A 23,916-nucleotide genomic window follows, 5' to 3' on the forward strand; every position below is an offset into this window, starting at 1 on the left:
AACATATTCTAAGTCAGACCCGCCGAAAGTAGTGATTCTAGTCGGGCAGGCGGGTGCAAGCAGCGTTCGATTGATGAGCATGCATTTAGTTTTACTAGCGTTTAAGAGCAGTTGGAGGCTACGGAAGGAGTGTTGTATGGCATTGAAGCTCGTTTGTAGGTTTGTTAACACAGTGTCCCATGAAGGGCCAGATGTATACAAAATGGTGTCGTCTGCGTATAGGTGGATCTGAGAGTCACCGGCAGCAAGAGCGACATGATATGATATACACAGAGATGGTGGCTGGGGTAGGGGTAGCCAGGTGGAAAGCATGGCCAGCCGTAGCAAAATGCTTATTGAAATTCTCGATTATCGTACATTTATCGGTGGTGACAGTGTTTCCTAGCCTCAGTGCAGTGGGCAGCTGGGAGGAGGTGCTCTTATTCTCCATGGACACATCGACAGTACAGTGTCCCAAAACATTTTGGAGTTAGTGCTACAGGATGCACATTTCTGTTTGATAAAGCTAGCCTTTGCTTTCCTAACTGATTGTGTATATTGGTTCCTGACTTCCCTGAAAAGTTGCATATCGCGGGGGCTGTTTGATGCTAATGCAGTACGCCACAGGATGTTTTTGTGCTGGTCAAGGGCAGTCAAGTCTGGGGTGAACCAGGGGCTATATCTGTTCTTAGTTCTGAATTTTTTTGAATGGGGCATGCTTATTTAAGATGGAGAGGAAAGCACTTTTAAAGAACAACCAGGCATCCTCTACTGACGGAATGAGGTCGATATCCATCCAGGATACCCGGGCCAGGTAATTAGAAAGGCCTGCTTGTTGAAGTGTTTTAGGGAGCGTTTGACAGTGATGAGGGGTGGTCGTTTGACCGCGGACCCATTACGGACGCAGGCAATGAGGCAGTGATCACTGAGATCCTGGTTGAAGACAGCGGAGGTGTATTTAGAGGGTAAATTAGTCAGGATGATATCTATGAGGGTGCCCATGTTTACGGATTTAGGGTTGTACCTGGTAGGTTCCTTGATAATTTGTGTGAGATTGAGGGCATCTAGTTTAGATTGTAGGACGGCCGGGGTGTTAAGCATATCCCAGTTTAGGTCACCAAGCAGTACGAACTCTGAGGATAGATGGGGGGCAATCAATTCACATATGGTGTCCAGGGCACAGCTGGGGGCTAAGTGGGGGTCTGTAGCAAGCGGCAACAGTGATAGACTTATTTCTGGAGAGGTGGATTTTTAGAAGTAGAACTGTTTGGGCACAGACCTGGATAGTATGATAGAGCTCTGCAGGCTATCTCTACAGTAGATTGCAACTCCGTCCCCCCGTGTACCTGTGTCTTAACCATGTCTCTCTGTGTCTTAACCATATGTCTCTCTGTGTCTTAACCGTATGTCTCTCTGTGTCTTAACCATGTCTCTCTGTGTCTTAACCATATGTCTCTCTGTGTCTTAACCGTATGTCTCTCTGTGTCTTAACCGTATGTCTCTCTGTGTCTTAACCATATGTCTCTCTGTTTCTGAACCATATGTCTCTCTGTGTCTTAACCATATGTCTCTCTGTGTCTTAACCGTATGTCTCTCTGTGTCTTAACCGTATGTCTCTCTGTGTCTTAACCGTATGTCTCTCTGTGTCTTAACCGTATGTCTCTCTGTGTCTTAACCGTATGTCTCTCTGTGTCTTAACCGTATGTCTCTCTGTGTCTTAACTGTATGTCTCTCTGTGTCTTAACCGTATGTCTCTATGTGTCTTAACCGTATGTCTCTCTGTGTCTTAACCGTATGTCTCTCTGTGTCTTAACCGTATGTCTCTCTGTGTCTTAACCGTATGTCTCTCTGTGTCTTAACCGTATGTCTCTCTGTCTCTTAACCGTATGTCTCTCTGTCTCTTAACTGTATGTATATGTGTCTTAACCGTATGTATCTGTGTATTAACCATATGTCTCTCTGTGTATTAACCATATGTTTAATATAATAATATTAATTAATATTAATATTTAATAATATAATATAATCTTAACCATATGTCTCTCTGTGTCTTAACTATATGTCTCTGTGTCTTAACCATATGTCTCTGTGTCTTAACCATATGTCTCTCTGTCTTAACCATATGTCTCTCTGTTTCTTTGTGTTTTCTAGACGGAGGCCATGCGGCGGGCCCTGAAGGAGCTGGGCCTGAACATCGTTGAGATGTCTGATGAGAACGCCACTCTGGACGGAGGGGACGTCCTCTTTACAGGTACACCACAACATCCCTCCAACCACATGTCAGTACACACACATCCCACCAATCACATGTGACATGCCCTTATCACAGGTACACCACAACATCCCTCCAACCACATGTCAGTACACACACATCCCACCAATCACATGTGACATGCCCTTATCACAGGTACACCACCACATCCCACCAATCACATGTCGGTACACACACATCCCACCAATCACATGTGACATGCCCTTATCACAGGTACACCACCACATCCCACCAATCACATGTCGGTACACACACATCCCACCAATCACATGTGACATGCCCTTATCACAGGTACACCACCACATCCCACCAATCACATGTCGGTACACACACATCCCACCAATCACATGTGACATGCCCTTATCACAGGTACACCACCACATCCCACCAATCAAACACCATTATCACCATTACCTGCCAAGGCCACTGCCACCACCATCATTGATCACTATGGAAACTGCTATATTCAGTGAACTAAACTGTTATATCATGCAAATGATATGACCTATCACCACAGGGGTGTGAGTAAACATTGTTCAGAATAATTGTAACTCTGAATAGTCAAGTAGTTGATTTGACCTGAACTAAAATGGCAAATTACAAACTGACTGACTGCTGGTATCATTTCTATGCATGATTGAAAATGATTTGCTCAAATGGAAACGTAACCTCCCCCCACACAAACACAAACACGCACATGCACAAACACACCACCTCATTTCATCAGCTGCCTTGTTCCACATCAGGCATCTCACAATAAACCTGATGGGAGCAGAGGTAGAGAAATCGAGTCGAGGTCTTTATTATGTTCCCTCTCTGTTCATTCTGTACGCTGTGCAGGGCTTGGAAAAAGCCCTAGAACACTTAATTGAGTTTCTAGACGTTGGCTCTCTCTCCGTGGTGTGTTCCTCCCATCTCATCCAGCTGAAATGGGTTTCACATGGCAGGCAGGGCTAGAAACATTTCCTCTTGGCAACGTCGTCGCTAATGGCTAATTTGTAAAAGCTCAGCAGCTACGCCCATTCGCTCTGCTCTGGAGCGGTGAGCAAAACGTTCAGGCCACTCTCTGTTTCTATCTTTCTATTTATCTCCCTCTGTCTATGCCTCTCTTCTCTCTCTCCATCTCTCTCTCTCCATACTGACCACAGTTTGTCGTCTGTTTCTCCTCAGGTAGAGAATTCTTTGTGGGCCTTTCCAAACGGACCAATCAGAGAGGAGCTGAGATCCTGGCGGACGCGTTCAAGGTGAGTGAGAGCAGACTAGAGCAGTGCACCCTGGGAATATTCAGACTGACTTCCTGTGTCATCAAGCCACCATTAGTGAGGTAATCCTGGTCTCATTCAGGGGTCTCAAGGGCTACAGTGCATTCTAATCAGCTATTGATTAGGACATTGATTAGTTGGCAAACCTGGTGTATCTGGAATCTATGGCCAGTTAATGAGATTAATTGATTGAATTAGTACCAAAGAGAAACCAGAGAAAGCCTGCACATACTGTACTGAGATGATAGAGGACTGGAAGATGGCCTTGGCTTTCAGATCAGTGCATATACTGTAGGTAGATAGAGCTCTGGAGAAGAGGGTCATTCCAGAGGTCTTGGATTCAACCCCAGTCACCTTAACACTTACACACACGCACACACAGTCAGAAGGCCTTTTCTGACTTGTAAGGTCATGGGGTCCTGGAGAGTTCAACCCCCAACAATAATCTGACCGTTTCTCACTGCTCCTGTCTGTGACTAATTTAAATTCCACCATCGTATCTCTCTCAGCCTCTCACTTTTCTTCGTTATCCTTGCTAAGTCGGGTCTTGATGATGCAGCTTTTTCCCCTCCTACTGTTTTTCCCTCCTTCCTTTATCAAATGTAGGACCATTGTACAGCCTGTTGTGGTCAGACCAGGATTAACCACAGATGTGAGTGAGGGGTTGGATGTGGAAAAGGAAATACTCTGATGTGATTGAGGGGTTGGATGTGGAAAAGGAAATTATCTTCTCCTTTATGATCCTTGTTGAGTGGGGGAAACGGAGGGAAGGGAGGAGGTCAAAGTGCAGGGGAGATGTCTGTACCAGGCTATTGTCTCACATTCAGGGTCACAACACTGTACAGCTTGTCAGACACCATAAAGAAAACTTCCCCTGTAAATTAAGGAACATACAGAACAATCAGGATAGCGGAACTTCTCACTCAAAACTTATATCAAAGCTGAACACATCTCTGGGATTCCCCACAATATGATAAGTTGTTATCATGTCTCTCACAATAAGCTCAGGGGAAGGCATTTGCCTGCTGCTATCCCTTTGAATCACTGTTTGGGCTAAACTGTCTTTCCACTGATAAGGAATGACGACAGTTTGATTAAGTGGCCCACTTTGCTTTGATTCATTCAAAGGAACTCTGAGGGTTGAGTTAAGAGAGCAGGAAAGACTTTGGTGATGAGGGGAAGAGAACAATTTCACACATGATAAACTGTCAGGAAATGCCGTTCCTTGTTCCAGTCAGAGAGGAGATTTGCTTTGATCTAGGCCGACTCTTAAGCAAAAGTAAGTTAAATTAAGTAACATTTAGCAAGTAAGTTAAATTAACTTTTCCCTTAATATGGACCAGGCCAGAGAAACAGGGGCAGGAATTATGTTTCAGATATGGGTCAGCTATGACAGAGGAGAGTGAATTGACACTCCAAATAACATGTCCATTCCTGCCACAGTGGACCTGGGAATCGAACCCAGTGGACCTGGGAATCGAACCCATGTCACAAGAAGACAACGTACTCCAGAAGCTCACCACTAGCCCACCAAAACCATGGAACAGGGGACAATGTACTGCAACCATGGGGTAGTTTTGGTATGACAGAGCAGAGCAAGATGCCACTCCACATCATCAGTCTCTGTCTGAGCAGCAGCCAGGAAGCCATATAGGAGTGTCTGGCACGTGAGGCCAGAGGAACAGGTAGCTAGCTCCCAGTAAGAACGGTCCTAAAACCACCGCTGTAATTACAGACAGAGGGGAGGGGCTAGTGGCCTGGGGCTCTGGTGACCTCACCTCTCAGACCCTCAACTAAATCAGTGGCCTAGGGCTTTGGTGAACTCATCTGTCAAACTCTCAACCAATGCCGGTTAGGTTACCTTTCCCACTGGGGCCTGTTTAGTCCAATAACATTAGTGTGTGTAATGCAGTAGGGTTATTGTGTGTCTGCAGGACTATGTCCAGGGTCCCTGTAATGCAGTAGGGTTATTGTGTGTCTGCAGGACTATGTCCAGGGTCCCTGTAATGCAGTAGGGTTAATGTGTGTCTGCAGGACTTTGTCCAGGGTCCCTGTAATGCAGTAGGGTTATTGTGTGTCTGCAGGACTATGTCCAGGGTCCCTGTAATGCAGTAGGGTTATTGTGTGTTTGCAGGACTACGCTGTGTCCACCGTTCCCGTCACTGATGGTCTACATCTGAAGAGCTTCTGCAGCATGGGAGGACCAGGCCTCATCGTGATTGGCTCCAGCGAACCGGCCCAGAAAGCCCTGAAGGTATGGGTCACCAATGAGTGTATGGGTCATGCAAGATAGGACTATGTTCTTACTTTCCTTTGCGGCATCTCTTGTTAATTACGTTTAGTTTAATAGTGTTTGCAGAAAACATAACTGAAATATACTTTCCCATCCCATCCTCATTTATTTTTAAGCACGACCAATAGATATTCTTTCCATTCTTATACAAGCACAAAATGATGAAAACATTACAGTGCTTACTATCTTTCTCCTTTCAGGAGCTGTTGCAATTTACCCATCATCATGGCTCGACATTTGCCCAATCATTTTGTGCTTGTGTTACAATTTACATTTCAATAAAATATAAATGGAACACATAAACAGCTCTTAATGCACAGTTAAGTTTGCAAACCTAAACTTTTGATATATTTTCTTCAAGTTCTTAGTGGTAAAATGAGGTCTTTGTATTGAGGGATCATTTCGCCCTTGGCCATCATGTTGAGATTATCTCGGAGATCATATTGCCCGATCTCACCTCAACTCTGATTCATATAGAACAAACAAGTGAGGTAAGCACACTGCATTGAGAAGATGGCTTCTTCAGTGAAAAGCAACAGTATAGTTGACAGTTGACTGGGCAATGCATGGTTCACTTCTAGGTCACTTTTCATTTTGGAGGAGCTTCCATAAATCCAAAGCCCCGAAGCATTACATTAGCCTGAAGCACCAGAGAGTGACCTAGGAGAGGCATGATTGGATCTTTGGGGGATTTGGAATGTTGTCATTGCCTTTCCCCAGGTACTCCCAAATTTAACTTTGACTGGGACTGTAGTCATGTAAACCTATCAAGTTTAAAGAGTATTTATTTTACATTGACGCAGGTTTTTTCTGTTAATATTTTGGTTTTTGGCTCTGTCTCTAGATACTGTAACTGTACCACACTGTGCTCCTTCCTTCCTTCCTTCCTTCCTTCCTTCCTTCCTTCCTTCCTTCCTTCCTTCCTTCCTTCCTTCCTTCCTTCCTTCCTTCCTTCCTTCCTTCCTTCCTTCCTTCCTTCCTTCCTTCCTTCCTTCCTTCCTTCCTTCCCCCTCTGTCAGGTATTCACCGTGCTGCGTAACACAGCAAGACAGGACATCACACGTGTTGACTCAGTACCCCCCACCACCACCTCACACACACCTCCAGATCACGGAGGCATGTTGTTACCTCCTGCCTTTCATGGAGGCATGTTGCTACCTCCTGCCTTTCACGGAGGCTGTTGCTACCTCCTGCCTTTCATGGAGGCTGTTGCAATAAATCTCTGCCTGTTCTTTTCTGATGGACAGATACACAGAATTCCCTGTCACCAAGGCAGAAGACTGACATGCACACACCAAACCACACTACAGACAGTAGTGGTGTACACACGCCTGGCACGCAGCTCTGTGTCAATACACAGTACACGGTACAGACACGCAGCTCTGTGTCAATACACAGTACACGGTACAGACACGCAGCTCTGTGTCAATACACAGTACACGGTACAGACACGCAGCTCTGTGTCAATACACAGTACACGGTACAGACACGCAGCTCTGTGTCAATACACAGTACACGGTACAGACACGCAGCTCTGTGTCAATACACAGTACACGGTACAGACATGCAGATCTGTGTCAATACACAGTACACGGTACAGACACGCAACAGAATGTTACACATTTGAAACCTCACAGACAAGACAACTCACACACCTGAGACACACACACACACCCGAGACACACACACACCCGAGACACACACACACCCGAGACACACACACCCGAGACACACACACCCGAGACACACACACACACCTGAGAGTTAACAGCCAGGCGTTCTCAGTCGTAGGGTTCCTCCTCATCTGCCTCTTCAGGGAGACGTCGCCCCCTACTGGCCCAGGGCTGCAGAGGGTTGTAACACTGTCAGTAGGTTGAGAGGAACCATCTACACACTTCAACCACAGACAGACAGACACAATCCAAGTACACATCTCTTTATGTGGATCCCCATTAGCAGCTACAATTGCATCAGCTACTCTTCCTGTGGTCCACAAGTATCCTTATCAGTGAGATGTGTAAAGACTGCATAGATTTGTCCCCTATGTTATCCTCATTTAACACACTAAGGCAAACATATCCACATACTAGTTAAATACACTGCTAATTAATTATTAGGTCATGGTGATAGCTAACTAATACAACACACTTTTATTTGATACACACTGGAGCCCCATTAAGATGTCATACTATTAGCAAGCCTGTTAATTAGCTACTGGAGAGAAAGAGAGAGAAGGCCATTAGCATGAGTTAATGACAGAGTGTCTCACAGCATTGTAATTACAGATTACATCACCCCCTCTCCAACATGCAATTACCTGTGGTTATAAAATACTTTAATGAATGTCTGAGATCACATTTCCAATTAGGTAATGTTCTGCTCAGGGTGAAAGTGACTGGGGTCTTGTGAATGTAGCTGTAATGAACGTAAAGGGGTGGTTGTGAATGCTATTCTAACGAATGCAAATGGGTTGCTGTTGTTGTGAATATACACTACCGGTCAAAAGTTTTAGAACACCTACTCATTCAGGGGTTTTTCTTTATTTTTACTATTTTCTACATTGTAGAATAATAGTGAAGACATCAAAACTATGAAATAACACATATGGAATCATGTAGTAACCAAAAAAGTATTAAAGAAAATATATTTTATATTTGAGATTCTTCAAATAACCACCCTTTGCCTTGATGACAGCTTTGCACACTCTTGGCATTCTCTCAACCAGCTTCATGAGGAAGTCACCTGGAATGCATTTCAATTAACAGGTGTGCCTTGTTAAAAGTTAATTTGTGCAATGTCTTTCCTTCTTAATGTGTTTGAGTCAATCAGTTGTGTTGTGACAAGGTAGGGGACATGGGGCGGCAGGTAGCTTAGTGGGTAAGAGCGTTGTGCCAGTAACCGAAAGGTCACTGGTTCTAATCCCCGAGCCGACTAGGTGAAAAATCTGTCGATGTGCCCTTAAGCAAGGCACTTAACCCTAATTGCTCCTGTAAGTCGCTCTGGATAAGAGCGTCTGCTAAATGGCGTAAATGTAAATGTAAATGTAGGGGGGTATACTGAAGATAGCCCTATTTGGTAAAAGACCAAGTCCATATTATGGCAAGAACAGCTCAAATAAGCAAAGAGAAACGACAGTCCATCATTACTTTAAGACATGAAGGTCAGTCAATACGGAACATTTCAAGAACTTTGAACGTTTTTTCAAGTGCAGTCGCAAAAACCATCAAGCGCTATGATGAAACTGGCTCTCCTGAGGACCATCGCAGGAATGGAAGACCCAGAGTTACCTCTGCTGCAGATGATAAGTTCATTAGAGTTACCAGCCTCAAAAATTGCAGCCCAAATAAATATTTTACAGAGTTCAAGTAGCAGACACATCAACTGTTCAGAGGAGACTGTGTGAATCAGGCCTTCATTGTCGAATTGCTGCAAAGAAACCACTACTAAAGGACAACAATAAGAAGAAGATACTTGCTTGGGCCAAGAAACACGAGCAATGGACATTATGTGTCCTTTGATCTGGAGTCCAAATTGGAGATTTTTGGTTCCAACCGCCGTGTCTTTGTGAGACACGGTGTGGGTGAACGGATGATCTCCGCATCAAATCAAATCCAATTGTATTTGCCACATGTGCCGAATACAACAGGTGTAGACATTACAGTGAAATGCTTACTTACAAGCCCTTAACCAACAATGCATTTTTTTTTTAAATACAAAAAAAAAAAAGTGTTAAGTAAAACAATTAAAGCAAATAACTAAAGAGCAGCAGTAAAATAAAATAACAGTATGGAGGATATATATAGGGGGGTACCGGTACAGAGTCAATGTGCGGGGGCACCAGCTAGTCGAGGTAATTGAGGTAATATGTACATGTGGGTAGAGTTAAAGTGACTATGCATGAATAATAAACAGAGTAGCAGCAGCGTAAAAGAGGGGGATGGGGTGGGGTGGGATGGGGGGGCAGTGCAAATAGTCCGGGTAGCCATGATTAGCTGTTCAGGAGTCTTATGGCTTGGGGGTAGAAGCTGTTGAGAAGCCTTTTGGACCTAGACTTGGCGCTCCGGTACCGCTTGCCGTGCGGTAGCAGAGAGAACAGTCTATGACTAGGGTGGCTGGAGTCTTTGACAATTTTTAGGGCCTTCCTTTTTTTTTTTTTTTTTTTTTTTTATTTCACCTTTATTTAACCAGGTAAGCCAGTTGAGAACAGGTTCTCATTTACAACTGCGACCTGGCCAAGATAAAGCAAAGTAGTGCAATAAAAACAACACAGAGTTACATATGGGGTAAAGAAAAAAACATAAAGTCAGAAAATACAACAGAAAATATATATACAGTGTGTGCAAATGTAGCAAGTTATGGAGGTAAGGCAATAAATGGGCTATAGTGCAGAATAATTACAATAGTATTAACACTGGAATGCTAGATGTGCAAGAGATTATGTGCAAATAGAGATACTGGGGTGCAAAAGAGCAAATTAAATAACAATATAGGGATGAGGTAGTTGGGTGGGCTAATTTCAGATGGGCTGTGTACAGGTGCAGTGATCGGTAAGGTGCTCTGACAACTGATGCTTAAAGTTATTGGGGAGATAAGAGTCTCCAGCTTCAGAGATTTTTGCAATTCGTTCCAGTCATTGGCAGCAGAGAACTGGAAGGAATGGCGGCCAAAGGAGGTGTTGGCTTTGGGAATGACCAGTGAGATATACCTGCTGGAGCGCAGACTACGGGTGGGTGCTGCTATGGTGACCAATGAGCTAAGATAGGGCGGGGATTTGCCTAGCAGTGATTTATAGATGGCCTGGAGCCAGTGGGTTTGACGACGAACATGTAGTGAGGACCAGCCAACAAGAGCGTACAGGTCACAGTGGTGGGTAGTGTATGGGGCTTTGGAGACAAAACGGATGGCACTGTGATAGACTACATCCAATTTGCTGAGTAGAGTGTTGGAGGCTATTTTGTAAATGACATCGCCGAAGTCAAGGATCGGTAGGATAGTCAGTTTTACGAGGGCATGTTTGGCAGCATGAGTGAAGGAGGCTTTGTTGCGAAATAGGAAGCCGATTCTAGATTTAACTTTGGATTGGAGATTCTTTATGTGAGTCTGGAAGTTGAGTTTACAGTCTAACCAGACACCTAGATATTTGTAGTTGTCCACATACTCTAGGTCAGACCCGTCGAGAGTGGTGATTCTAGTCGGGTGGGCGGGTGCTAGCAGCGTTCGATTGAAAAGCATGCATTTAGTTTTACTAGTGTTTAAGAGCAGTTGAAGGCTACTGAAGGATTGTTGTATGGCATTGAAGCTCGTTTGGAGGTTTGTTAACACAGTGTCCAATGAAGGGCCAGATGTATACAAAATGGTGTCGTCTGCGTAGAGGTGGATCTGAGAGTCACCAGCAGCAAGAGCGACATCATTGATATACACGGAGAAAAGTGTCGGCCCAAGAATTGAACCCTGTGGCACCCCCATAGAGACTGCCATAGGTCCAGACAACAGGCCCTCCGATTTGACACACTGAACTCTATCTGAGAAGTAGTTGGTGAACCAGGCGAGGCAGTCATTTGAGAAACCAAGGCTATTCCTCTGACACCGCCTGGTATAGAGGTCCTGGATGGCAGAAAGCTTGGCCCCAGTGATGTACTGGGCCGTACGCACTACCCTCTGTAGTGCCTTGCGGTCGGAGGCCGAGCAGTTGCCATACCAGGCAGTGATGCAACCAGTCAGGATGCTCTCGATGGTGCAGCTGTATAACTTTTTGAGGATCTGAGGACCCAAGCTAAATCTTTTCAGTCTCCTGGGGGGGAATAGGCTTTGTCGTGCCCTCTTCACGACTGTCTTGGTGTGTTTGGACCATGATAGTTTGTTGGTGATGTGGACACCAAGGAACTTGAAGCTCTCAACCTGTTCCACTACAGCCCCGTCGATGAGAATGGGGGCGTGCTCAGTCCTCTTTTTTTTTTCCTGTAGTCCACAATCATCTCCTTTGTCTTGATCACGTTGAGGGAGAGTTTGTTAACCTGGCACCACACGGCCAGGTCTCTGACCTCCTCCCTATAGGCTGTCTCATCGTTGTCGGTGATCAGGTCTACCACTGTTGTGTCGTCGGCAAACTTAATGATGGTGTTGATGGGCCCCCGTGTTGAGGATCAGCGTGGCAGATGTGTTGTTACCTACCCTTACTACCTGGGGGCGGCCCTTCAGGAAGTCCAGGATCCAGTTGCAGAGGGAGGTGTTTAGTCCCAGGGTCCTTAGCGTAGTGATGAGCTTTGAGGGCACTATGGTGCTGAGCTGTAGTCAATGAATAGCATTCTCAAGTAGGTGTTCCTCTTGTCCAGGTGGGAAAGGGCAGTGTGGCGTGCATTAGAGATTGCATCATCTGTGGATCTGTTGGGGCGGTATGCAAATTGGAGTGGGTCTAGGGTTTCTGGGATAATGGTGTTGATGTGAGCCATGACCAGCCTTTCAAAGCACTTCATGGCTACAGACGTGAGTGCTACGGGTCAGTAGTCATTTAGGCAGGTTATCTTAGTGTCCTTAGGCACAAGTACTTTGGTGGTGTGCTTGAAACATGTTGGTATTACAGACTCAGTCAGGGACATGTTGAATATGTCAGTGAAGACACTTGCCAGCTGGTCAGCGCATGCTCGGAGTACACATCCTGGTAATCCGTCTGGCCCTGCGGGCTTGTGAATGTTGACCTGCTTAAAAGTCTTACTCACATCGGCTATGGAGAGCGTGATCACATAGTCATCCGGAACAGCTGATGCTCTCATGCATGCTTCAATGTTGCTTGCCTCGAAGCGAGCATAGAAGTGATTTAGCTCGTCTGGTAGGCTTGTGCCACTGGGCAGCTCGCGGCTGTGCTTCCCGTTGTAGTCTGTAATAGTTTTCAAGCCCTGCCACATCCGACAAGCATCAGAGCCGGTGTAGTACGATTCAATCTTAGTCCTGTATTGACTCTTTGCCTGTTTGATTGTTCGTCGGAGGGCATAGCGGGATTTCTTATAAGCGTCCGGGTTAGAGTCCCACTCCTTGAAAGCGGCAGCTCTACCCTTTAGCTCAGAGCGGATGTTGCCTGTAATCCATGGCTTCTGGTTAGGGTATGTACGTACGGTCACTGTGGGGACGACGTCATCGATGCACTTATTGATGAAGCCAGTGACTGATGTGGTGTACTCCTCAATGCTATCGGAAGAATCCCGGAACATATTCCAGTCTGTGCTAGCAAAACAGTCCTGCAGCTTAGCATCTGCGTCATCTGACCACTTTTTTATTAACAGAGTCACTAGTGCTTCCTGCTTTAGTTTTTGCTTATAAGCAGGAATCAGGAGGATAGAGTTATGGTCAGATTTGCCAAATGTAGGGCGAGGGAGAGCTTTGTATGCGTCTCTGTGTGTGGAGTAAAGGTGGTCTAGAGTTTTTTTTCCTCTGGTTGCACATTACGTAGAATGGATTTAAGTTTCCCTGCATTAAAGTCCCCGGCCGCTAGGAGCGCTGCCTCTGGATGAGTGTTTTCCTGTTTACTTATGGCCTTATACAGCTCATTGAGTGCAATCTTAGTGCCAGCATCGGTTTGTGGTGGTAGATAGACAGCTACGTAAAATATAGATGAAAACTCTCTTGGTAAATAGTGCGGTCTACAGCTTATCATGAGATACTCTACCTCCGGCGAGCAAAACCTTGAGACTTCCGTAGTATTAGATTTTATGCACCAGCTGTTGTTTACAAATATACACAGACCGCCACCCCTTGTCTTACCGGAGTCAGCCATTCTATCCTGCCGATGTAGCGTATATCCCGACAGCTGTATGTTATCCATGTCGTTGTTCAGCCACGACTCGGTGAAACATAAGATATTACAGTTTTTAATGTCCCGTTGGTAGGATAACCTTAATCTTAGGTCGTCCAATTTTTTTTCAAATGATTGAACATTGGCTAATAGGATTGATGGAAGAGGCAGTTTACTCGCTCACCGTCGGATCCTTACAAGGCACCCTGACCTACGTCCACGATATCTCTTTCTCATGCGAATGACGGGGATTTGGGCCTAGTCAGGTGTCTGTAGGATATCCTTTGCGTCCGACTCATTGAAGAAAAAATCTTTGTCCAATACGAGGTGAGTAATCGCTGTCCTGATATCCAGAAGCTCTTTTTGGTCATAAGAGACAGTGGCAGAAACATTATGTACAGAATAAATTACAAATAATGCGAAAAAACACACATAATAGTACAATTGGTTAGAGGGCTGTATATTTCCCACCGTAAAGCATGGAGGAGGAGGTGTTATGGGGTGGGGTAGCTTTGCTGGTGACACTGTCTGTGATTTATTTAGAATTCAAGGCACACTTAACCAGCATGGCTACCACAGCATTCTGCAGCGATACACCATCCCATCTGGTTTGGGCTTAGTGGGACTATAATTTGTTTTTCAACAGGACAATGACCCAACACACCTCCAGGCTGTGTAAGGGCTATTTTACCAAGAAGGAGAGTGATGGAGTGCTGCATCAGATGAGCTGGCCTCCACAATCCCCCGATCTCAACCCAATTGAGATGGTTTGGGATGAGTCGGACAGCAGAGTGAAGGAAAAGCAGCCAACAAGTGCTCAGCATATGTGGAAAAGCATTCTGTTGGAAAAGCATTCCAGGTGAAGCTGGTTGAGAGAATGCCAAGAGTGTGCAAAGCTGTCATCAATGCAAAGGGTGGCTATTTTAAGAATCTCAAATATAAAATATATTTTCAAATCAAATCAAATTGTATTGGCCACATGCGCCAAATACAACAGGTGCAGACATTACAGTGAAATGCTTACTTACAGCCCTTAACCAACAGTGCATTTATTTTTAATCAAAAAAGTGTTGAGAAAAAAAGTAGGGAGGCTATATATACAGGGGGGTACCGGTGCAGAGTCAATGTGCGGGGGCACCGGCTAGTTGAGGTATTTTGATTTGTTGAACACTTTTTTGGTTACTACATACAGTTGAAGTCAGAAGTTTATATGCACTTAGGTTGGAGTCATTAAAACTCGTTTTTCAACCACATTTCTTGTTAACAAACTATAGTTTTGGCAAGTCGGTTAAGACATCTACTTTTTGCATGACACAAGTAATTTTTCCAACAATTGTTTACAGACAGATTATTTCACTTATAATTCACTGTATCACAATTACAGTGGGTCAGAAGTTTACATACACTAAGTTGACTGTGCCTTTAAACAGCTTGGAACATTCCAGAAAATGATGTCATTGCTTTAGAAGCTTCTGATAGGCTAATTGACATCATTTGAGTCAATTGGAGGTGTACCTGTGGATGTATTTCAAGACCTACCTTCAAACTCAGTGCCTCTTTGCTTGACATCATGGGAAAATCCAAAGAAATCAGCCAAGACCTCAGAATTTTTTTTTTTAGACCTCCACAAGTCTGTTTCATCCTTGGGAGCAATTTCCAAATGCCTGAAGGTACCACGTTCATCTGTACAAACAATAGTACGCAAGTATAAACACCATGGGACCACGCAGCCATCATACCACTCAGGAAGGAGACGCGTTATGTCTCCTAGAGATGAACGTACTTTGGTGTGAAAAGTGCAAATCAATTCCAGAACAACAGCAAAGGACCTTGTGAAGATGCTGGAGGAAACGAGGGTAACTTGCAAGCCGAAGAACACCATCCCAACCGTGAAGCATAGGGGTGGCAGCATCATGCTGTGGGGGTGCTTTGCTGCAGGAGGGACTGGTGTACTTCACAAAATAGATGGCAAAATGATGTGGATATATTGAAGCAACATCTCAAGACATCAGTCAGGAAGTTAAAGCTTGGTTGCAAATGGGTCTTCCAAATGGACAATGACCCCAAGCATACTTCCAAAGTTGTGGCAAATGGCTTAAGGACAACAAAGTCAAGGTATTGGAGTGGCCATCACAAAGCCCTGACCTCAATCCTATAGAACATTTGTGGGCAGAACTGAAAAAGCGTGTGCGAGCAAGGAGGCCTACAAACCTGACTCAGTTACACCAGCTCTGTCAGGAGGAAAAAATTCACCCGACTTATTGTGGGAAGCTTGTGGAAGGCTACCCGAAACGTTTGACCCAAGTTAAACAATTTAACGGCAATGCTACCAAATACTAATTGAGTGTATGTAAACTTCTGATGTGATGAGGTGGTGATGAAGGAGTCAGGCACAGGAGGGTAAATCACAGAATAACAGGCTTTAATCCGCAAAATACAGGTTTACACAGAAATGCGTCAAACACACTCCAGGGCACAAACCAGGCGCACTGGAGAATACAGGGCACACGGGAAAAATACTTCCGTCGATACACATTACACGAGCTCCACCGAGCTTCACTAACCTCCACAAACACAAACAATCACCCACACAGACAAGGAAGCAGAGGGAACACTTATACCATGACTAATGAGGGAATAAGGACCATGTGTTTGTGATTGAAGACAAGACAAGTGGAGTGATGATAAATGGATCGGCAGTAGCTAGTAAGCCGGTGACGCCGAACGCCGAAACCTGCCCGAACAAGGAGGGGAGGCAGCCTCGGCGGAAGTCGTGACATCTGACCCCCTGGCAATGTGATGAAAGAAATAAAAGCTGAAATAAATCATTCTCTCTACTATTATTCTGACATTTCACATTCTTAAAATAAAGTGGTGATCCTAACTGACCTAAGACAGGGAATTTTTACTAGGATTAAATGTCAGGAATTGTGAAAAACTGAGTTTAAATGTATTTGGCTAAGGTGTATGTAAACATCTGACTTCAAATGTATGTGTTATTTCATAGTTTTGATGTCTTCACTATTATTCTACAATGTAGAAAATAGTAAAAATAAAGAAAAACCCTTGAATGAGTAGGTGTTCTAAAACTGTAGCTGTAATGAACGTAAAGGTGTTGTTGTTGTGAATGTAGCTCTAATCTAATGATATTACATGCCTGCTGGCTGGATTCCCTTGGGGTGAGCTTTTGTGAATGCACCCCTAATCTTAATAGTGAAGTAGTGGGGATGAGATGAGCAGGGATAAGGTTGGTATGTTGTGTTGTGTTGTCAACAGACCAAACTGGGACTTTATTATTAGAGCAGGCTATGACTATATTGTCATGTCACCATGTCTGGCCTGATACTGAGTCATGGTTTGGATACGGTATGTTGACGGCACCCGAATGTGGCAGCCAGTGTGTGTTTGTGCGTGTTTGCATGCGTGAGTGTGTGTGTGTCTGTGTGCGAGTGTCTGTGTGTGTGCCTTGCATAGTCTGCAGTCATATAATGATCAGCCCTCCCAAGCTGAGGACTGAGGACGTGGACCGGATGAATTCCATCATCTGAACGCACTCACAACAATCGTGGCTCTCCACTGCTATCACTGCCAATCCTCAGCCGTGAAGTCATCTCCCGCAAATACTCCCTCTCTTACTTATACTGAAATGCTCCTTCTCTCTCACCACATTCTACCTTTCCAGCAGGCTAGGGCTCCTGGTCGACTCACGCTTCCAGGACTCCCTGACTGACTGGCCCACCACTGACCCCCCTAGGCCCCAGCCCTATACCCCAGACCTATACCTCAGGCCCAATACCCCAGCACTTTACCAAGCCTCAGGTCCAGCCCCAGTCTCAGGTCCAGCCCCAGTCTCAGGTCTAGCCCCAGCCTCAGGTCTAGCCCCAGCCTTAGGTCCAGCCTCATGTCTAGCCCCAGCCTAAGGTCCAGCCTCATGTCTAGCCCCAGCCTCAGGTCCAGCCTCATGTCTAGCCCCAGCCTCAGGTCTACCCCAGCCTCAGGTCTAGTCCCAGCCTCAGGTCTAGCCCCAGCCTCAGGTCTAGCCCCAGCCTCAGGTCTAGCCCCAGCCTCAGGTCTAGCCCCAGCCTCAGGTCCAGCCCCAGGCTCAGGTCTAGCCCCAGCCTCAGGTCCAGCCTCATGTCTAGCCCCAGCCTCAGGTCCAGCCCCAGCCTCAGGTCTACCCCAGTTTCAGGTCCAGCCCCAGCCTCAGGTCTACCCCAACCTCAGGTCTAGCCCCAGCCTCAGGACCAGCCCCAGTCTCAGGTCTAGCCCCAGCCTCAGGTCCAGCCCCAGCCTCAGGTCCAGCCCCAGCCTCATGTCTAGCCCCAGGCCTAAACAGATCATGAGGAGCAGCAGAACCCTGAACACACACACACCACCACTTGTGCCCCCGCATTCAGCTTCCTGATTAGACGCCGGCCTAAGGGGACAGGAATAAACACGGAACATTAGCCAATAAGTCTGTTGTCTGGGAAGAAATGTGTGTCAAGGACCAATCAAAAATAATGACATCAACAGGAAACTATTACAGTCTAATAACCATTCCCCTGATCCCTGGTCCATTAGGATTTGGAAGCCTTTTGGATAGGAACTGTTTTATTTGTGTGTTTTTGAAAACAGCCAATTTAACAACTTCCCTCTCTCCCTTATCAGTGTCCGATATGGATTTGAGAGAAGAGAAAATTACTATTTTAAAACTGACTGAGTGAAGGCTGATCAGTATGGTGTGATAGTCTCTCTCTCTGTCTGTCTCTCCCTCCAGACAGACAGCTAATCCTCCTGTGTGTGAAGGAGAGCGTTCGCGGTCACGCACATGGACAGTGTTTTCATTTAGGACCACACATACTCACACACACATGCTCTCTCTCTCTCTCTCTCACACACACACACACACACAGCAGTCAAACCCAGGGTAGAGTGGAATGTGTGAACAGGCCGAGCCACAAAGCTCATTGTTCACATTATAAAGCACAGAGACACATGGAGCACTGTGAGGGGTTGAGAGATTTATCATCATGGATCAACACCACAAACACTCACAACCACACATCTAACCCTAACCCTCCTCACACACACACACACACACACACACACACACACACCCTTCTAACCCTAACTCTCCTCAAGCACACACACACCAGCTCAACCTTTCTCCCTCTGCATTATTTAAAAAGGAGAGCAGAGCAGAAGGGGTGAGAGGAGGGGGAAGAGGAGTGAGAAGAGGAGGGGGAAGAGGAGGGGGAAGAGGAGGGGGAAGAGGAGTGAGAAGAGGAGGGGGAAGAGGAGGGGGGAAGAGGAGTGAGAAGACAAGGAGGGAGAAGACAAGGAGGGAGAAGACAAGGAGGGATAAGAGGAGGGGGAAGAGGAGGGAGAAGAGGGAGAAGAGGAGGGGGAAGAGGAGGGGGAAGACGAGGGGGAAGACGAGGGGGAAGACGAGGGTGAAGAGGAGGGGGAAGAGGAGGGAGAAGACGAGGGGGAAGAGGAGGGGGAAGAGGAGGGAGAAGAGGAGGGAGAAGACGAGGGGGAAGACGAGGGTGAAGAGGAGGGGGAAGAGCAGGGAGAAGACGAGGGATAAGACGAGGGGGAAGAGGAGGGGGAAGAGGAGGGGGAAGAGGAGGGGGAAGAGGAGGGAGAAGAGGAGGGGGAAGAGGAGGGAGAAGAGGAGAAGAGATGACAGGATGGACAAAAAAGTAGAGTGGAAAGGAGAGGATGACAGGAGGAGGATCTGACCCAGGCTAAATCAACAGTCCTTATCCTGGGGGAGATCTCATGCTCCACTTGTGAAAATACCTTTTTAATGTTGTTTGGTTTACTTTCATTCTCCTTCCTCCTTCTCCTCTAAGGCATCTACAGATGTTCAGGTCGTAAACATTTTGGAGACACACACACCTGCTCTGCATTCAGGTCATAACATCCTCATTGCTTCTCGTCCCCCCAGCCTCAGCCCGACTCGGCAGATTACATACATTACATGACATCTGCTGTGAAAGAATGTCAGTCAGTCTGTCTGCCCCTGTCTGTGTTCTCCATTAAGGCCCAGCCGCCCAAATAGAGGTTTGGAGGTTAGGACTTGAGCAGGCAGCAACAGCAGGGTCTGGTTCTTTTTTGCCCGGCACCAATATGCTCCCTACCCCTCCTCCTTGGACCTTACCCTTCAATGATTGCCTGGAAAGGTATAGCAGTGTAGTAGTGAAGCTCCCACCATATTCCTTACACCTTACAGATCTACAAACACCAGAGGGTTTTGGCCAATGTCCAAGGAGTTTAGGAGGGAATTTGAACCGTGGTGCTGTGTGTCCCTCACAGCTTACCATTCATCTGTCTGTCTGTCTTCCTTTGTGTCTATAGATCATGCAGCAGATGAGTGACCATCGTTATGACAAGCTGACGGTGCCTGATGACATTGCAGCCAACACCATCTATATGAACCTCCCTGGCAAAGGCCATGTACTGTTACATTGCACCCCAGAGGAGTTCCCAGAGAGTGCCAAGGTGAGCACACACACACACACACACATTATACACGCATATTCACATGCAGACATACACTAACACACACACCCTGTGACTCTTAGATGTCAGCTCGTATGGGAGCAGTGAATGACATGTTATTGTCTCTGAAGCGGTTAGGCATGGCATGTCATTTAGATTCCTCAGTGTCACTACACATCACAGTATCTTACTATGGGCCCCTGGGTACCACATCACCAACACCCTGCAATCTGCACAGACAGCCCCAAGACCTCAAATGTACTCTGTGGTTAAAACCCAAACTTGAACATTTATTTTTAGTACAAAGCATTTATTGAAATATGTCTCTTTGGATTTGGAACTGTTGTCCAATTTCCAAAGGGTTACTATTATATTTTCCTTGAGGATTGGCTGAAAGGGAATTCAACCCAAACATTATAAAATCAGAGTGACTGCCTCTCTTTCCTGTATCAGACCACTGTGGTGACGTGTGTATTCATATGGGACCTGGATGGAAGCTTGGGACACTTTCTGCCTCTGAGCACCAGCTGTGTGATGAAGAATCATTCATGTAGAGGTGTTGGAATCCCAATCATCAGGGATGTCAGACCATAGGGATACATCTCTATGTGTCAGACACAGTTCCATGTAAACACACACACACACATACAAATACACTCACTCACTCTCTCTCTCTCTTTCTCTCTATATTTCAAAAGCAGCATGATTGAACCTTACATCTATATAACAGTAATCACGACAGAAAGACAGACAGACAGAGAGACAGTGGTTGGTTCTTGGTTGTGTGAAGTTTTTCCTCTGAGAGCTGCAACCATGCAGTCCCCTGATCCCATTTTCAGATGGGGAGAGAGAGAGAGAGAGAGAGAGAGAGAGAGAGAGAGAGAGAGAGAGAGGAAGAGGAGAGAGAGATTTATCAACACACTCACTCTGCCTGCAAAGCCGCTCTACTGCTCTGTTTTCTAACACTATAAACACTAAACATTCTTGTCCCAAAAACTCTGGCTCCAGCTATTTTTAGCAACGTTACATAACAAAGGCAGAAGGTCATGGGAGAGGGTGGGGGGTTGACGGGGGGGCAAAGGAGGGCGACTTTAGGGTCTGGAGTGGTGACTGCCACAGAAGCTGAGCAGAGAGATAAAGTAGTCAACTAGAAAAATGTTTCAGTGAAATATAGCCAGCCCCCACAGTGAAGTTCTCCTGGCCTGACATAATACATTTCAACCACAGTAATAAGAACCCAGCTGGAAAGCACCGATTCACTGCCATAAAAACAGAAACACTTGAGAGAGCACAAATGTAGAAAAGGGAACCGATTTAGTGATGTTGTGGAGGAGTTTGGCTAAAGTGCTTTGCCCCTCTGACCTCATGACCCCCCTCCCATGGTTGATGGGCTTTATCCCTGTTCTACGTAGACCTGTTGCATCATGGCTGGAGAATCTGATAGCCAGAGTTGGGTGGGTTGCTTGTGGCCCCTATGGTAGAGCAAGCCCAGGCTTTTAGTATGGCAGAGAGAAGGGGGGAAATATTTTGAAACTTTTGTTTCAGAGAGAGAGAGAGAGAGAGAGAGAGAGAGAGAGAGAGAGAGAGAGAGAGAGAGAGAGAGAGAGAGAGAGAGAGAGAGAGAGAGAGAGAGAGAGAGAGAGAGAGAGAGAGAGAGAGAGAGAGAGAGAGAGAGAGAGAGAGAGAGAGAGAGAGAGAGAGAGAGAGAGAGAGAGAGAGAGAGAGAGAGAGAGAGAGAGAGAGAGAGAGAGAGAGAGAGAGAGAGAGAGAGAGAGAGAGAGAGAGAGAGAGAGAGAGAGAGAGAGAGAGAGAGAGAGAGAGAGAGAGAGAGAGAGAGAGAGAGAGAGAGAGAGAGAGATATTCTGGCTTGGAAGGCTCTTAGGAAAACAGTGGTTTTCTTCTGGAGGGGCTCCACAGGATGACATATTGCTTTATGAGGGTTTTTGGAGATTACGTAATATTTCTCACTCTGTTTTTGAGACCTCTTCTCTACCTAAATGTTCATTCTTAATGCCTTAGATTTCTATCCCTCGTAAGTGCTCCCAAATCATTGTAAAATAAACAAAGCCTGTAAACTAAAGTTACGTAAGGTGAAGTCTCCTACCTTCTCTAGTGGGTAGTGTTGTTCAAACTATTGTCTGAGGAGGGACCATCATTTGTTATTGTCCTGGAGAGGCTGAGCTGAGGTGTATATCAATATTCTCTCTCTCTCTCTCACAGGTGTTTGAGAAGCTGAAGGATCACATGTTGATCCCAGTGTCCAACATGGAGAAGGTGAAGGTGGACGGAGCCCTCACCTGCTGCTCCGTTCTCATCAACATGAAAGCCAAAGTCTGATCTGAGCATGCTCCGTTAGGGGTCTCTCAGACAGACCTGGCTTCAAATACTACTTGAAATCTTTGACATACTTTGATGTGCCAGGTTTGCCGTTTTTGGACTATACTATTGGGCAATTATTAAGCCAGGCAAGCTCAATCAAGCACAGACACAAAGTATTTGACATGATTTCGAATAGTATTTTAACCCAGGTCTGCTCTCAGGGCAGGGTCGGCCCACTGCTGCCACATTGCCCTGTTGAGAAGCTCAACTACCTAGCCTGGGTGCAAGTCTGTTTCTGGCCAGTCTGTTTCTGCTGTCTTGCCCCTGAAAACAAACTGGTATCCAGGTTACCAACCCCCCTCCCCTTCTGAAAGTGCTCATGTGTCAATCAATCCCTCTGCTTACTGGTCAATGTTTACAACCCTTTAAAACAACCCCTTATAATACCACTGGAGAGGCAAAAAGGACAGTCTGTTTGATAGAATAGTTTTAAGGAGGAGCTATATAATGTTGCGGTATAGTTAGGACAGGATATGCATGGTGCAGTAGCCAGTTTATAAAGAATATAAAACGCTAATATATTTACAATCAACTGCTGATTACTCTCTATACATATTTGTAATGATTTATTTTTACATTCAATTCATCATGATTCATGCCACATAACAAGTAGAAGTTCTTATTGAGGGGGAGAAAGGAATTAAATCAAATCCACCTAGTTATGGGCAATTCCATGGTAACGGAATGACGCTGAGACTCAGATTTTTCACTTTAAAATGTATATCAAACAAAAACCATTGATTTAAAAGTTTAACAAACCACATAACTCTATACACAAGGACTACTTTTAAAAATTTCCACAGACTATTTTACAAAAACACATTTACAGGTAAAACTGTGCAGATACAAAGTTTAGTAACAGAATAAAACTGAGGGAGATTTTACCGTAATTCTGTCCAAACGTTGCATTTTTTTTTTTTACTAAATTGTTCAAAGTAGTCATTGTGCATAGAGTTCTATGGTTTGTTAAACTTTGAAATCAATGGTTTTTGTTTGGCATACATTTTAAAGTGAAAAATCGGAGTCTCAGCGTAATTCCGTAACCGTGGAATTGCCCTTATCTTAATAATCTAGAAATGGTCATAGTGAGCTTGTCCTCTCTGTTTGCCATGGAGACCTGAGTTCTCTTACTTTACATAATTGTTGATAAAAAATGAATTATTATTGATTATTGGACATGAATGTTGATGATCCCTAGCAGTGAGGGTGGTGCTAGTTATTCCATCCGGCTGATCAAGGGGTTAATTCCTCTTATTATTAAACTGTGATTCTGAAGTCTAAACCCAGGGTAGGAAATTAACTACAAAATTCCCCTGAAAATAAAATGTCAAAGGATGCTAAATAAAAGTTAATTTCCTACCCTGTCTTAAACTAAGCTGTGCCCACTTTATAAAGGACTGAGCACACTTCCATGCCCTGTGCTGTGTGACGTATGTTTAAGTATGACCAATGCTTG

General features: G+C 45.4%; 1 protein-coding gene across 1 annotated transcript in view; it reads left to right on the forward strand.

The window, feature by feature from the left end:
• Nucleotides 1–22,858, forward strand: part of ddah1 (dimethylarginine dimethylaminohydrolase 1) — a 117,491-nt gene extending 94,633 nt beyond the window's left edge. The window contains exons 2-6 of the mRNA XM_041840111.2: nt 2,131–2,230; nt 3,422–3,495; nt 5,648–5,767; nt 19,938–20,081; nt 22,302–22,858. Of these exons, the coding sequence (XP_041696045.1) occupies nt 2,131–2,230; nt 3,422–3,495; nt 5,648–5,767; nt 19,938–20,081; nt 22,302–22,418 (555 nt within the window). The 3' untranslated portion in view covers nt 22,419–22,858. The remainder of the gene's footprint in view (nt 1–2,130; nt 2,231–3,421; nt 3,496–5,647; nt 5,768–19,937; nt 20,082–22,301) is intronic.
• Nucleotides 22,859–23,916: the final 1,058 nt, after the last annotated feature.

This window comes from Coregonus clupeaformis, chromosome 20, assembly GCF_020615455.1.
Source record: "Coregonus clupeaformis isolate EN_2021a chromosome 20, ASM2061545v1, whole genome shotgun sequence".
NCBI lineage: Eukaryota > Metazoa > Chordata > Actinopteri > Salmoniformes > Salmonidae > Coregonus > Coregonus clupeaformis.